General features: G+C 40.9%; 1 protein-coding gene across 7 annotated transcripts in view; it reads left to right on the forward strand.

Annotated features, from left to right (window-relative positions):
* The first annotated feature begins 625 nt into the window (after positions 1-625).
* c7h21orf91 (chromosome 7 C21orf91 homolog) overlaps positions 626-16,315 on the forward strand; it is a 28,341-nt gene continuing 12,651 nt past the window's right edge. For 3 of the 7 annotated variants that reach the window (XM_010870733.4, XM_010870732.3, XM_020048256.2), the window contains exons 1-2: positions 1,011-1,208; positions 2,396-2,527. In XM_010870733.4, the coding sequence (XP_010869035.1) occupies positions 2,401-2,527 (127 nt within the window). In that variant the 5' untranslated portion in view covers positions 1,011-1,208; positions 2,396-2,400. Of the gene's footprint in view, positions 741-1,009; positions 1,209-2,395; positions 2,528-16,315 lie in introns of those variants that run through there. The other 4 variants (XM_020048258.2, XM_020048257.2, XM_010870734.3 and 1 more) reach the window with 4 other exon arrangements.

The raw sequence follows: 16,315 nt of genomic DNA on the forward strand, positions 1-16,315 counted from the left end.
TGTTTAAAAGTCTGTCCGAATTCGGAAGAGTAGTTTCATCGTTGATATGCGATCTAACTTAACTGTAGATGCCAACCAAACGCGCACACTTACTTTATGGCATATATATTATTATTATTATCATCGTGTATACATCAAAGTGTCAACACAAAACCTAAAAAACAAAAAAGCAGTCATTGTTTCACTTGCTTTGTTGACGTCACCGAGTTAAGCAAGACGGCAAAAAAAAAATATATATATATATATTGTGGTAAAACTTGTGATAAAACCGTGAACCAGTTATTTTACATATAAATATGAAAAAACTAACGAATGGTTCGAATCTGTGACCCTGTTCTTAAAACTGGTAACGTTTTATTAAAGAAAAGGCACGCTAGAGAGTGCAGTAGTCGCAGGTATTGGTAAATGGGTAGACAGGCCCGACGCGACATGCTATTTACCTTTACCTGTATTCACGATACAGCACGGTCTCTAATGTCTTATTGTTTATTATACCATTTATTTTCTTTTAGATGTGAGTAATAATGTAATATATGTTAACAGTACGCTTTACTGGCATAATAACTCACCCTCCTATGTACAAGTGGTTTATTCCGATAAGGTGGGAGTTTCCACTCCACTCAAAGCAACATCAGAGAGGAACAGTCTAGTGAGAGCATTACTCCGTCGAGATTCTGTCCACATAAAGCAAACGGATTAGTGGGTGATTATTATTTTGTTTTTTGTCGAATTTAATCCAGGTAATAATGCATTGGTGTATTAATAGGTGAAGCTTATTTGATCTAATACAAGTAATGCTTAAATTGTGATGCATGTGATATCTCTGATACTTATTTTTATCGGAGTTTGTCCCTGTTTAAAATTGGATATGGTATAGACTTATTTACGAGGCTAACATTTCACTCCCAATACTGGAGGTTGATGTCAACACTTCTATTGGAATATTCGTTCAATAAAACATGCTTTGCTGAGTCGTCATTGGACTATTGGATTCGTTATGCACTGTACAACTAATCCCATTTTCAGGGCCGAGACATTAGTATCTCACCTTTATATCCAATATCTCTGGTAATGTGCTCTGGTCCTGGAGCTAGTAGCGACCATCAACAGTACTTCATTGCCCTACTGGCGCTCGACGACCAAGGTGAAGGGGAATTAAACACCCGCGAATTTCTGGAAGATTTGACAAAGGATTAGCTAGCTACAAGGTAGATGTATGTTAGAAATAACAGATTACACTGTTTTATAGTGAACCTAACAGTTATGTCTGTGCTATTGTTGGACATTTTACTACTTGACGACGAGATAACGGGTCACGACTTAGCTAGCTATTTGCTTGGCTAGCGCGGATTGCTAGCAGCAACTTGTATAGCTTTTCCTAGCAGCCTGCTAATTTCAATCTTATGTAGTAAACTAACCACACATTTGTGGCGGATGCAAGGGATATCTACTAGATGGTAGTTTTCAACATAGTATGTTCATATATCGGTAACAAGCTACAGTATATAGTTATGTAACTTTAGATGTTCACGTTTTTTCCGACATAAATGTCATGTTTTTGTGAAGATGTAACTGTACTGTGGGTATCCCTTCCTTTTCAATAACAAACGTTAGCTAACTAGAGTATAACTACAGTTATGGAATATCATCCGTTGTTTTCGGGATGTCGGTGCACTCCCTGACTGGGCATCATCAGGTGTAAACGTTCAAACCTTGTTGCGATCAATAAACGAAATGTTTACGCCTGAGATATGGAACATGCATCTCTTTCACTGAGCCTGTATTATAGTCTTGTCCAAAATCTTCACTGTTGTGAATACGCCTCTTTTTAACGAGATGCTCGATAACTGTTGTCTTGGGCATATATCCTTTTACCCTCTTATTTTGTAATGTCTACATATGAGATTTTTAGGAACCTGTGTAATTAAACGGTGTCTGACTGTCACGTTCCTGAATGGTACATTATCGAAGCCGTAGTCTAGTGGTATCTGCTTCTACTTTGAAATGTCTGTTTCCTGCCAAATATTCGAGGAAATTCTAGATGTACCTAAATTTACCGACCACTTGGATTAAAACAGGTCACAGATATTTTAGCAGATACATGTTGAATCGAGAATACTTGGCGGCTTTGGGAGTAATCACATATCAGTAGTACAATGTATTTTATTTTTAAAGGTGGATCCCTTGATTTTACATTTTCATAGTATCTTTATTTAATCAGAAATGCAGTCTAAAGCAGTTAACAGCAGAAAGTGTCAGTAGCTTTGGAAAGTACCATGAGGAAGGGTTTTTGAAGGGGGCAAACTCTAACTCTCAGATGTCAATATGATTTCTGGATGTTGTATAAGCCCTATTGCCTGTCATGTGCTTTCATCACTTTGTTTCTCCCTGTCAGGCAGTATGGATGAAGAGGAGCAGTTTGTCAACATCGACCTAAATGATGACAACGTCTGCAGTGTATGCAAGCTAGAGACAGACACAGGCACCATGTCCTTCTGTCACGTCTGTTTTGATCTGAGCATTGAAGGTGAGCGAGAAGGCAGGATGCTTGTTTAACCTGTGGGATTGATCAGGTCTTCAGGGCAGTGCACAGAACATTCCAGGGGCATGGGCCAAAAGGACACAAAAGTAGTGATGGCCATTCAAGTCTTCAGTGCCATTCATCTAGCAGCAGCATATTGATTAACTATATTGCCTTGTAAATTTCAATGATGGCTTTTATTTTGAAAATAAAAGCCATCATTGAAATTTACAATATCCTGCTGCTAAAATAACGCTAATGAAGCTTCATTTGCCATCAATACACAAAAGGGCTCCTTGGATATAGGCATGCACTGGAACTGACGTTGGGCGCAATGCGCTAGTCCGCTTTCTCATGACTGTCAGCTTCCAGGATGCACATTACGCAGACGGACAACACATACTCGTCTGCCCGTGTGACGCACAGTGCATGTCGGTCTGGGTGAATGACGCTTGTCGCGCAGGTAGAAAGAGGGCGCCGATGGGCAGACGGGGCACTTGAGTCGGAGAGGTAACGGGCAGGGGCTCAAACCCCCGGGGGTCTATCTGTTACATGTTCCTGTGCCCTTTACATACAGTTGATACGCTTTAGTATTATACCTGTATATAATATGAAAGTTGCATGTATAGCTGCTAACACATCAAACGTGTTGACACTTGTCCTCCAACATTACCCAACTGTCAGTAAACCCTGGGCAACAAGGAAACGCAAAGAAATAACACCACTAGGGCCGCAACAACTAATACATCAAGATTTGGCATCATGTCCCAGGTTGCATGTTCAACTAAAAAAACCTGTCTAGTAGTTGCTTCTTCGTGGTTCACATGTAAACCGGAAACCTCACTTTCATATTGTTAATTTTAATATTGAGCTAATTCATGTAGTCCTTTTGAACTCTTTGGTGCACTGAATGAAGGGTTGGTGTATCAGACTCAAAAAGGTCATGCTCTAGTTAAAACCCAATTTTAAACAATGTAAATATTTTTGGAGTTTCCATGTATGTGGTAGGTGTAAATCAAAAAATGTGGATGCGCCTTAGGCACATGTAGTCGAATATTGAATTTACCAAAATGTAGTTAGCATTTGAGTACTTGTGTGTGTAATCATTCATGTTTGTTAATTTTTGCACTCCACATTGTTTTTACATTTAAGTATTTTTTTGGTTGATATTAATAGACATGAACGTGATTTTTTCCAACTACTATTGAAATTCCAATCTCAAATCTGATGGCATATCATGACATAAAAAAAAAAAATCGTTTTTATGACGTGCTCTTTCACATGTTTGTTGTTTACCTTTGGCGATCCAAGCGGTAGTGGCGTGGTGACCCTGTCACCAGGAAGTGGATGAAAGTTAACTCATTCCAGGGAAGGTGGAATATATTTACGGAATTAATATTACCTACGAAAAAATTATTTGTCCACAAAACGCTACTTAATGTAATGCGTTATGTGGTACCGCCCATGTGGTGTGTCATTGTTAAAAACATGTATTTTGTTGAACCTAATACTATTTGAGCAATTACACGTACTATTTGGATGATGAAATCCGGTCCAATGCACATCTCTAATGCAATGCTGATATCACTAGGATTTTGTCTTTTGGACAGTATGAAGTTAATATGAAAACCAATAGAACAGGAGAGAAATGCTGGTTTTAGAGGCATGTTAGGAATTCTTAACATCATTTCTATAGTCTGCCACAGTGTTTTAGCACATTGTTGTATTTAACATTTGTTGCACAATGACTACACACGTTTTACTCCAGCAGCAACAATTTCATGTTGCCGCTACGGTTTGATTACTTGCTGTTATATCGATGGATTCTGGTCCGACTAAAGGTGACTTAATGTTTAGAAACATTGTAAGGATGTGCCCCCCCAGGGATCGCTGAGGTGCCACTGCGTTGTGGATTGTCCCAACTTCCTGCACAATGAAACAGACTGGACAGTTGGAATGTGAACAAGGCTTAAGGCGTTTCCAGCAAAGCCTTGGATTATAGACAAAGGTCTGCATGGCAAGTTGACCCCATTTTGGTTTGCAAACTGTGGGCCAGGCAGGTTCAAATGTTGGTGTAATAGATTGAATCACCTCCTTCCCACCACCGGTGTCAGAGAATCTGTTCCCTGTCTCCAGGTGAAAGCCCTTGTCAAATCGTCATGGTTTCCAGATTGACAGCTTGATGACGTGCATGCTTTTGAGGATGGATTTTGGTGGTCTACACCGGGGAGATCATGCGATGTCCTCACGTTGCAGTGGACAGACCGTTGGTCTGAAGGGCCCATAAGATGTGTGCACCCATCCCTTAATCTATTCCCATCCCAACTCTTTAATTGAAACACAGCGGACCACTGCTGCTCACTCTCCTCCGAAGCAATACCAGGGGCCAAAATATGTTCTGAAGTAAATCTTCCCCGCTCATAATTAACCATCGGCCTATTTAAAGTAGGCTCACTCCCAGGGGGACCTGATGTGCTGTGTGGCTCTCTGTCTGTCTGTGACCTTAGACAAAAGGAAGAGTTTTGCATTCATCTCCACATGAAAGGGGAGAGGCATCCTGTTGAAGAAGCACGAGATGATACCTGAATAGACTACGTCGCTGGATCAGTGCATGTTGTTATTCTGACAGGAAATTCATGTTTTTCATTGACATATGTGCTGCGCTTGAACGGAGCACTTTGGGAATCCCTGAACCGGGAGAATATTTACGGAGTGGAGTGTACCCTGTTTTCCCTGGTTGACTTGTTGATGATTCCACAGCGAGGATTTATTCTAAGTTTCCCAGAATGCAGTATAGGTGTTGAGTACTGTGTGGATGCCCCGGTCTGTCACAAAGTGGTACCATTGTTACTCCACTGTGTCTGGATGAGCCTTTGCGGGCAGTTGTTACTGTACATTTACAGAGCCTGTGTGGCCATTGGCCTTGTTGCAGCTGTTATGTAAGAGGTAGCCTGGGTGGCACGTGCTGTGTGAGCATGCCTTGTGGTTAAACCTCTTGCTCTGTCTTTCCCCATGTCCCCCCGGTTTTGTTCATATGATGTGTATTGTCTGTTTTTCTTTATTACTTCAGTATTGGCATTTAGTCTGGAATGCAAGAGAACTTGACTACCTGTGTTTCCAGGAATTGCTTAAACCCCTGAGGAGGCTAGGGTACTATGTTCACTAACCACCTAGATGAAAGCCCACAGCTCATGTCTTTCTGCCTGACTGCATTAAGGCAGACAGCGAAGGAACAAAGGACTACTCTCTGTCCACACTGCTCTTAGTGGACCATGTACAAGTATTTCTGCCTCTCTCACTTCGTTGTCCCCTCTGCCTGTCATCCTTTGTCTCTTGCGCTCTCTTTGACTGTCCCTCATAAGTAAATTAGCACAGTTGAATATTTGTCATGATGACACACTTCTCCTATATATAACAGGAGCCACACAACTAGGATTGTAAAAATGTCAGTACCTTTCCAAAAAATGTCCACATTTTCAGGTAATCCTCATCGAAAGGGTTCATGTTCCAGTCATCAGCTCAGGGCCCAGTGATAGCATATCACCTCCATTTAGAAACAGCCTGATGCTGACAGGGACAGCAAATGTGTTTATTAACTATTGATTGGCCAAACCTGACAGTCGACTTTGCAGGTCCATTAGGAGTAGCAGAGGTGTGTTTTGTGTAAGAAACAATAGGAAGAACACCCTTTGTTCTGTCATCTCTGAGTGTCCTTGTTTTTTGTGTGGTTTCTTAGGTCCAGTTTAGGATGTGTGTCCTTGTGGCTTTGTCAGTAGCTGCAGCGGTAATAGTAAGTGGCTGATCCTGAAGGGCCAAAACACCTCTGCTGTTTCTACCTGTTAAACACTTGTTTCTACATGTTAGTCAATATCCCTTTCCTTTAGTCTCAGGTCCCAAATTGCCTCCGGATAGGATGACAACCAAATCTGAATTTCCCTTCCTGACTAGTTTCCTTCCTACAGTAGTGGCTATTAATACGGATGCTACAGCCATAGAGTAGCTACTGTTTGTGCCCCCTCCCCCCACCTGTTTTTCTCTAGAACCAGCAGTGCAGCAATGATTCATGGTGGTTGGTTGCTTAAAGGCCCAGAGTATCAACACTATGCTTACAATGAAACTTTAGTGTTACTGTTTATTTTCGCTTTGCTTTCAGAGAAAATGAAGAAATGACTGGGCTTCCTGTATATCTCATTCAGATTGAAGTGTGATTTAAACTAGTAGGTAGTCGACATGTCCTGATGCCATGGCAAAATGTAATGAGAATTATCTTTGCTTTTATCCCATAAGGAATTTTATAATCACTTCAATTAATGTCTGTTTCGTTTAGGCTTACCCTGGCTCAGTGTTTAAATGTGTTCAGGACAAGGTGAAGTTTGTTGCTTCAATTAACTCTACCCCAAATGTAGCCGATAATGATTCAAGTCACCTTGTCCTATAGGTAGTTACAGTTATCATAACGTCTAAGTGGTGTAAGCCTACATGACACATTTAAAAATCCCCTGTGGAAGAAATGGTGTAGGAGCTGCTTTTACAGTTCTGCTGCATGGTTTAATGGAGATCATCCATTAGGAAGCAAGGATCAACATTTACTGGTTAATAGCTAGCTAGCCTGTAATGTAAGAGGGATTCTAGGTACTATAGCTAGCTAGCTCTATGGTGGTTGAAATATGTGGGGTTTTATGATTTTTAATGGGAACTGTGTGTATGTTGCTCTAGCTAGCTATATGTATGATGGATTAGAATCAGAACTAAGAAACCTGAATATATAACATTATCCCCATGCCCGTTCCATTCAGCTCGGTTTAAGGATAGATTCTGGCTTTAGCAAACGTTCTTGTTGGTCCGTCTAAGTTTGCTTTGACGTAGTCTCCTCATATTACTTTAGACTCTCACAGTATTATCCTGTGAGGATACTATGCAGGATTATGGGTGTCAACTGTGGGAAAATCGAGCGATATGCTTGCGCACTGCACAGAAACTTGATATACTTCTGACACAGTTGTCTTCACATTTGCAGTTCTCCCTGGGTCTCCATAAAAAATGTGACACATGTTAAGCTATCAATATCTGGAAGTTTACAAAATGATGTAACGTCTCGTGTCTTCTTCAATATGTCTCGGAAAATGGGTCGCAATGTATATTGGTACTATGATTGGTGGTCTTTGTCTACTGATGTTCTGCCTTCATGAAGTTAGGGACATTTGAGTTATCTTTAGATTTATTTTTTCCCTTTTTATTTTTTACAATCGTCATCCTCATTTGAGCCCTCCTCTCTGTGAATGGAGACGAGGGAGGTGTTTTGGAAAGCTGAGCACATTCAATATTGATTTAGATTTAGAACCTGGTTTTACACCAGTGTTTGTTTTGCCCTGGAGGTGACAGTCTTCAGGCTGTTGAACACACTCGGGGCCATCATGTGGGACTGGCGGGTTGTCCTACCTGCCGCCGCTGGCCCTCACACAGGTGTGACCTCTGGCTCTAGAAAGCAGAGCGTGGTTCAGCTGAGGAGGCTTCGGTGCATGGCAAACCACAGAATTCCTCTTCCACCCGTTACATAACCAGGAGGGAATCTCTACTGGTGCTAGTGATATCACAAACAAACAAACAAACAAACAAACAAACAAGGTTATGATGGGGAGAGAAGAGTGGAGAGAGACTGGGGAACATTCCAGAGAAGAGAGAGGAGCGGCTCAGCAGCTCAAGTCAGACACAATGCGGTGGAATGATGGAGCCCATGTTGCCGCTATGTGCGAGCTATTTGGTGTCATTGTGCTGCTCACTGGCTGAACTCCTCACCTCCAGCTGCAGCAAGCTCCTGATTATGTTGAGGGTTTTAGGCTGTGGCAACGTGATAGCCCATACGGAGCTAACTGAACAGGGGTGTTTAGGACAAAGAAACATGCTGACATTACTGTATGAACCCCCATAGCGGCTCTTCCAAACACCATTGTTCTGGCATTTTGGGGTATTTATTTTGGGATGGTGAAATGTAATCTGTGGTTTTCAGTGCTAATTCTAGTTTGGGACACAAGGCTATTATCATTTGTGTTAATAGACCTGTTTTGGGAATGCAGTAAAATATTTAGGCTCATCCATGAATAATTTGCACCATAAGCCATTTAGCTCTTTCTTGATTGACCTGCCCGAATACATAATTTAACAAAGAACTGCCGTGTTATGCCGAAGTTAGTGTGGTGTGTGTCGACAAACGCTCTGCTGTCCTGCGTCAACATTACAGCTTGGCCATAGGTGCTTGGGTGCACAAGACACTTTAGGAAAAGTGTTGTGGGAGATGATTTGTTAGTTGTCTAAGCCATTAAACCTATGCTTGTCCCAGCAGGAATTTCTCAGCTGTCTTACTGGCTAATTCAGGCAGGTGTGTGCATAATGCTGGTGGATATTGGCAGCTCAGGTTATCAGGGTTGGACCACTTCATCTAACACAGTTAAAAACAAATTTACAGCAATGTCAGCGTGTTTCTTTGTCCTAAACACCCCTGTTCAGTTAGCCTATACGGAGCTATCAGGTTGCCACAGCCTAAAACCCTCAACATAATCAGGAGCTTGCTGCAGCTGGAGGTGAGGAGTTCAGCCAGTGAGCAGCACAGTGATGCCAATTGCTTGTGCAGCCATTGGTTGGGTTTAGCTTATTTGTTGGTACATTTCAGTGGGACAAATAACAGTATACATTTTTCACAAACAGCATGTGCTTCATGTTAACTGATTTGGTAAGGCTATCTAGGTGCACATGCTGTTACCAGTCAGCAGTCTGAAGTTGGGTTGCATTTGCTGTAGGCTCGGCTTGGTTGTACTCTGTTTGACTGATGGGGCGCTGCTCTGGTTTTGGGCCTGTGATTTGACCATTGGGCCTGTGTGTTATTTGGTGAAACAAAATGCTGTCACCGGCCAGCTCCGCAAACCTCCAGCATTTTCACATTTCGAGCCTCACAGCTTTCTCGTTAAGACTAATCCACCACAGTGCTGTCTGTCTCAGTGCCCACTTTTTATTTTTCTTCTCTTTGGGGGTACAACAAAATTATTCCCTATTGTTCCTGTCCTGAAATTCGAACTTTAATCTTTCTAATCAAATTTTTATGACTAAGAGCTTGTTGCAGCTGGAGGTGAGGAGTTCAGCAAATGAGAAGCACAATGACACCATTGCTTGTGCAGCTATTGGTTGGGTTTAGTTAATTTGTTGGTGGGGTTAAAAAAATGCAACTTTAAACTGCTGACTGGTAACAGTCTTCAGCACGTGCACCTAGATGGCCATACCAAATGGCAGAGATGGGGACAAGTCACACATGGTCAAGTCCAAGCAAGTCTCAAGTCTAAACCATCAAGTCTCCAGTCAAGTCACAGTTCAGATAAATCAAGCAAGTCAAGTCAAGGGTTCACCCTAAGCAAGTCAAGTCGAGTCCTTATAAGTTTCAAGTCAAGTCACAGTACTAAAAAGATGAACACACACTTGAAAATGCTCACATTTAATACAGACATTATAGCCTACGTGTAATAATATACATGCCCGCTCATTTTAAGATGCCCATCAACATTAAAATTCAGGCTGCCACTGTTATAGTCAAATTTCCTTACATCTATTTACCAGACGTATTCAGTAATGAGAATGGTCCCATTTCTAACAAGAAAACAAAACAAACATAATATGCAACCAGGCCAAATTATGACAAACAAAAGATTAATTAATTACATTAGTAACTTAATCGTTATAGAGTGAAACTGAATATAAAGAGATTACTTTCTTACCTTTCCTTGTGGTTCTTAAAATAACGAATGAAATTTGACGTTGTTGCATATTTTGCATCTGGCAAATCTTTTTTTATTCACACGGTCCAGTTCAACGTCTTTGTATCCAAACGATACTATTTGTGGAGCTCGACTAACGTTACTGTCTGCCATGTTTGGCGCGGTTTGAATTGTGCAGCGTTAAAGGCACATACGCTGATCAGTGGTGCTGATGTCACAACATGTAAAATAATTTTATTGCTGTTTGTTTATTATAAGTTCAAGTCATTGTCGAGTCTTCCACTTCAAGTCAAGTCTCAAGTAACTTGTTCTCAAGTCAAAGTCAAGTCAAGTCATTTTCATACTTTAATCAAGCAAGTCACAAGTCCTGAAAATTGTGACTCGAGTCAGACTCGAGTCCCCCACCTCTGCCAAATGGGTTTACATGAAGCACACGCTGTTTGTGATTTTTCTGTTATTTGTCCCCCTTGGAACAGAAATTTGGAACCACCTTTTTGAAAGAAATTTGGCAGTAAGATTTGGGAGCTTTGGTAACCATCCCTTTTGTTTAGAACCAAAAGTTGAATATCTTCAGTAATGATCAGCATTGTCATGTAAACCGATATTAGTTATGGCTTGACAAAAAAAGAATACCACTCTGCCTTCAGTATTAATGGTTAAAGAAATATATATAACATTCTGGGGAATACACTATTTGTGTTGAAGCAAGACTCACCCAGCTGGCAACAAAGGTGACCTCCATAAGTATAACATTCAGTGCCAAGTGCATTATTTCCTTTCAATTCTGAAACCTCTGTTACACACAGGTTGACCTTATTATTCTGGCAGTGTTGGACTCCAGAGGAATGACATGATGTCCAAAGCTGATGGTAGTTGCTTAACATGATTGACTTGAGCAAGAAATCTAAAACCCTTGTTATGGAAAAACAGCTGTTTATTCCAATTTCATTCCAATGGTTGGATCTTGGTAGCTTGATTTATTGCTCACAGTAATAACATGTCTCCTTGGGCTTTTAAAGTAAAAAAAAAAAAAAAAAAGAAAAAAGGCTAACATTGATCACCTTGGTCAAGGCAGCCCTTAGGACAGCTCTGAAGAATGGCAAAGAAGGGATGGTTACGGTGAACTGAGACACCCTATATCAGGGGTGGGCAATGTCTTTCACTGGGGGGCTACTCTGAAAATGCCAGAGAGCATCGTGGGCCAGATTACTTTTTTAACCAACATGCCTAAAAAACACACAACATAGCTAACTCTGTTAACTTGCATATTATATTTATGCATATTTGTTTTCCATGCAACACCGTTTTCATAATTAAACTTAATTTACTTGAACAATGTTTTGTTTATTTTCTGTTAACAACTGTTATTATGGCAGGCAAAGGCCTAAAAAAATCCCTTTTTAGGGTTATTACTCAACAGAAATGTTACAACACATTTGCTTTAAAACGTAACTTTCAACTCAACAGCATAAGCTACATTACATAAGGTTTAGTGTATAACAGTTATATAGGTATCATATTTATTAGGGCAGACATAAGTCTATGAAATCACTTCTGAAGATTTTCACTCAAAGCAAATGTTGGTATAATTGCCGTCATCTAACTTCATACAGTATATTTTTTGTACTACATGCTTTTATCAACAGCTATTCCAGCAGCCCAGAACCAAGAAATCAACGTTTAGGGCTACTCACTCAATATGAACAGGAGAGCCTCGTATGGGCGTTGACAAGTGAGGTGAAGTCAGGAGTCATTTCTGTTGAAGCAGTGTGCGGGTCTGCTGAAGCAGTGTGCGGTTCTGCTGCGAGACGTTCATCAGTGAGGCTGCATCTGCGCTTGGACTTGTTGAATTGTAGCATGGGTTGACAGTTTTTGTATTTCGCTGCATGCTTGCTCTGGAAGTGCCTCTGCAAATTGTACTATTTAAAAATGGTGATGTTAGCTTAACATATTAAGCAAGTTACTTTACCTGTGACATCTGCAAATAAATACTTTCCTGTCAATAGTTTTTTTAATATTCTGCTTTCGTTATCAACTTTTATAAATAAATATGCAACAGTAAATAAAGTAACGTAATCTGCGGACCCCGTCAGGTATTTTTTATTTATATTATTTTAAAAGTTTTGGATGTATCGCGGACCGGATATAATGACTCAACAGGCCGGATCCGGCCCAGCGGCCTTATATTGCCCAGGTCTGCTCTAGATGGTCATATAGGACTAAGATTAGGCCTCCAGCCCCCACATTGATTGACCCTCTCAGCCTTCAGTCTGGAGTACTAAGTTCTGCCAAACTGTGTTTGCTAAATAGAGACAAATCTGGATTAGACCAGATGGATGTTACACATCTATCTGCTTCTTTAGTCCCTGAGATTAGCTCTAGCGTTTCTGGTTGGAATCTGTTACTTAGCATGGCATGATGAAACCGATCAAGTTTGCCTTCTCTGTCTTTCCTTTGCTTTTCCTCAGGCCGACGTAAAACAGTAGTCTGACTCTGGCAGCATAGAGATCAGTTTATGCAGGACTTGGATGATACGACTGCTCTGTGGCTGGGTTTCTCTGAACGCAAGCTGAAGTGCTTCAGCTGGATATGTGCTAATGCCGACAAAAAGATGATTCACAGGCCTGTGTTCACACAAGCATGTTGCCCCGAGGGCTACTGCCTGAAAGTCCTTGCTTTGTGGAATTCTTCTGCCAAAGACATTGAGTCACATGTGTTTGTTCCTGTTTGTGTCGGAGTATTGCTAACCATAGCTGTTAAGCTGCTTAGCTGTAGGCTGAGGGCTCGGCTCATGGGGCGCTGCTCTGGTTTTGGGCCTGTGATTTGACCATTGGGCCTGTGTGTTATTTGGTGAAACAAAATGCTGTCACCGGCCAGCTCCGCAAACCTCCAGCATTTTCACATTTCGAGCCTCACAGATTTCTCGTTAAGACTAATCCACCACAGTGCTGTCTGTCTCAGTGCTCATGGTCAACACTACAACAAAATTCCCTATTGTTTCTTTCCTGAAATTCAAACTTTAATCTTCCTAATCAAATTTCTATGAATAATTCCTAAAACTAGCTCAAATTTTAACACTAACCCCAGTTGTATTTTCACCCTGAAACTGTAGTCCAGAAGTAGCCTTGGAAACCAGCTAAAAAGACTTGTTGGGACCTAATATTCTGTTTTTTTTTTATCTTTATGGGGAGTTCTGGTCCTCACATATAGTAAAAAACAAATAAGTGTGTGTCATCCTGGTATGTGTCTAATTTAGCTTGTTTGTATAAACGGTGTCCTTGTATGGAAGTGGATGGGAATCGTATCAGCTGATGATGAGCTTACAACTCAATGGTTTTCTGCTTTTTTTTTTTCTGTATTCTCTTGATGCTGTTCAGTTTGCGTGTGTACAAATTGGGCTTGCTGAAGGTTTTAGCCTCCACTTAACTTTTGTCTGGTATATGGTTTCAGTTATGTCTTTCTGTTGTTGTCTGTGATATGAATGTAAAAGAGCAGGAAATGTGTGTCGCTGTAACACGATTAGATTGATGAACATTTTTAAAAAGCTCATTCATCTAAAAAGCTGGGGCTTATATTTTCTAATGACCTGATATAGCTACAGAGACTTTAAAAATTTTTGTTAGTTTGTATGTCTTGTATTTTAGACTAGTTATTTGGCAGGTGTGTATGCATTCTTCCTCTCCTGTCTTTCCTGGACTTCTGTTTTGAGGTTAACTCATCAAACCAGAGCGTCCGTCTTACCACCCTTCCCCGTCTTGATGTGGCTAATCCCTCTCTTTGGGTTCCAGCTTGTCTGTCTGTGTGATTGAAATAGGCCTGAAGGAGACAGTAGACCGACCTGAAGTATGTACAAACACTGACTTAACTTTTTAAGTAACCCATGAACACACATTTTACTAAGCTAAAGTTTCAAACATAAACTAAAAGAAAGCAGACCGGTCATCAAATTCTCATGTTGTTAATATTAGCAAACAACATGGTAGTGAACTTGGCCATCTGCTCAGCAACCAACAGCAAGTTAGTTAGCCTAGCTCTTCTAGACAGAATGGACTGGTGCCAAAGGGACCCTTCGTTCTAGATAACAAATTAATAACATTATTGTCTATGGCTAATATGTAAAAAATTTGCTAAATCTGCAAAATGCTTGTGCAAATAAATCATCCAGGTAATTTCTTGCAATCGGTATCAGCTGATGTTAGCTGTTAGTTGTATTACATTTTTTAAACTATATCCATTGTAGGAAGTACATTCTGTATTAAACGACAGTGTAATTTACACAACATACCATACACATTGTTTCAGTATGAAAACCTTGTTATATTGAATATTGCGAGCTTGCGACATTGGGACCCTGCGAAAGACAAACCCAGTCGTCAGCACTACAGGCAGAGAACCATTGATTACACCTGTTGTCATTAACTGCCCTTGTGTCACTGCCCTTAAAACCAGCCCAGGATGAGCAGTTAGGAGAGCAACTCCGACAGCTATTAAAGAGGATCAACTAAGGAGGCCCTTCCTACTGTGAAACAAACATCCACCATGCAAACATCTAGTGTGGCGCCGACAGCCCCGTCTTTGGTCTGTCTTCACTGGTGTATTAGAATTCATTAGTGTTCATGTGTTAAACAGGTGTGTCCTGTCCAGACATGGCGTTTACGAGCTCCTGTCGGCTGGTGTTGTAAGCGTTCAGTTATGTATTTGATACTTGTTTCAATAGTATATTAACTATGTTACTAAATCCTGGCAATAGTTAAATGTTCTTTCAAGTTATTATTTTGCTTTTGTTTGTCAATTTCAAACCTATTTTGTCTGGGAAAAGACTTCTACATTCTGAGAAAAGAAATGACACTATTCTTCTGCTGTAAGCCTTGTTTATTAACCCACCAGTCCCGCTAGTAGATTTAGCCAGACCACGTAACCGGAGCCGGCCAAGAAGAGGGAATGTGACGGACCGACTACCATTGTTCAATCGCGTAGTGGTTAGAGATGCTGTCTGTCAGACAGGAGACCAGGTATCTACTCTGGCCAGTGACCAAACAAATTAGGATTAGTTTAGGATCAACTTCACTGGCCACAATATTCAGTAGCTACATATAGTAAGCCCAAAGTAAAGTTTATGTTGCGATGGACGAACTGCGACATAAGTTGAATGGGGCAGTCTATGGGGACTGAATGGGGCAGTCTATGGGGACTGAATGGGGCAGTCTATGGGGACTGAATGGGGCAGTCTATGGGGACTGAATGGGGCAGTCTATGGGGACTGAATGGGGCAGTCTATGGGGACTGAATGGGGCAGTCTATGGGGACTGAATGGGGCAGTCTATGGGGACTGAATGGGAGGAAAGGACCCAGCCATTTCTGCTTGCAGATGTGTATTTTTTCAGTTGATTTCCCCCATAATCTAGAGCTCTCACAATACACTTCCGTTTCATAGAAATTAAATTAGATTATTCAGATAAAGTAATGCCCTTAAAAAGGAAGGTCAGAGCAATTATCTTTGCAAAAATGGTTCTTGATCCCATGAACACTTAAAGAATTTTTGAATATTAAATGCAGTAATGCTTTTTGAAAAGCAATATAAATGATGTAGTAGAAAATGGCTAGTCATTAGGATGAGGCAGCCCAGGCCTGCCAGCTTTGTCTGCTGATAGGAGAGTCTTTATGTGATTCATTCGCCTCTTGTCAATCCTGCAATAGTCAAGTCTCAATCCTCATCCTTACCCATGTCATCTATCAGACCTGCCGTAGGCCCCCATGAAATCATATTATTTGCTTAATCCAGTTAATATTCAGTTAAATGTACCTGGCTAAAAGGTGATCTGCTGTCAAGGTACTGGTAATTTCAAGTTGAACTCTTTTGACCAAAGTTACCTGGCTAAAACTTTATACCCTGTCTGTAGTATAGCCTAGTCTTCTGTCTATGGGATAGGAGCATTGAGGAGTGATTGACTTAGTATTAACACTTGACTAAGTAATGGATGGAAAAAGTCCCTGATGGTCATATTTGATTAGAGTGGAGGTTTGTTGATTCTTG

The sequence above is a fragment of the Esox lucius genome, chromosome 7, assembly GCF_011004845.1.
Source record: "Esox lucius isolate fEsoLuc1 chromosome 7, fEsoLuc1.pri, whole genome shotgun sequence".
Lineage (NCBI taxonomy): Eukaryota > Metazoa > Chordata > Actinopteri > Esociformes > Esocidae > Esox > Esox lucius.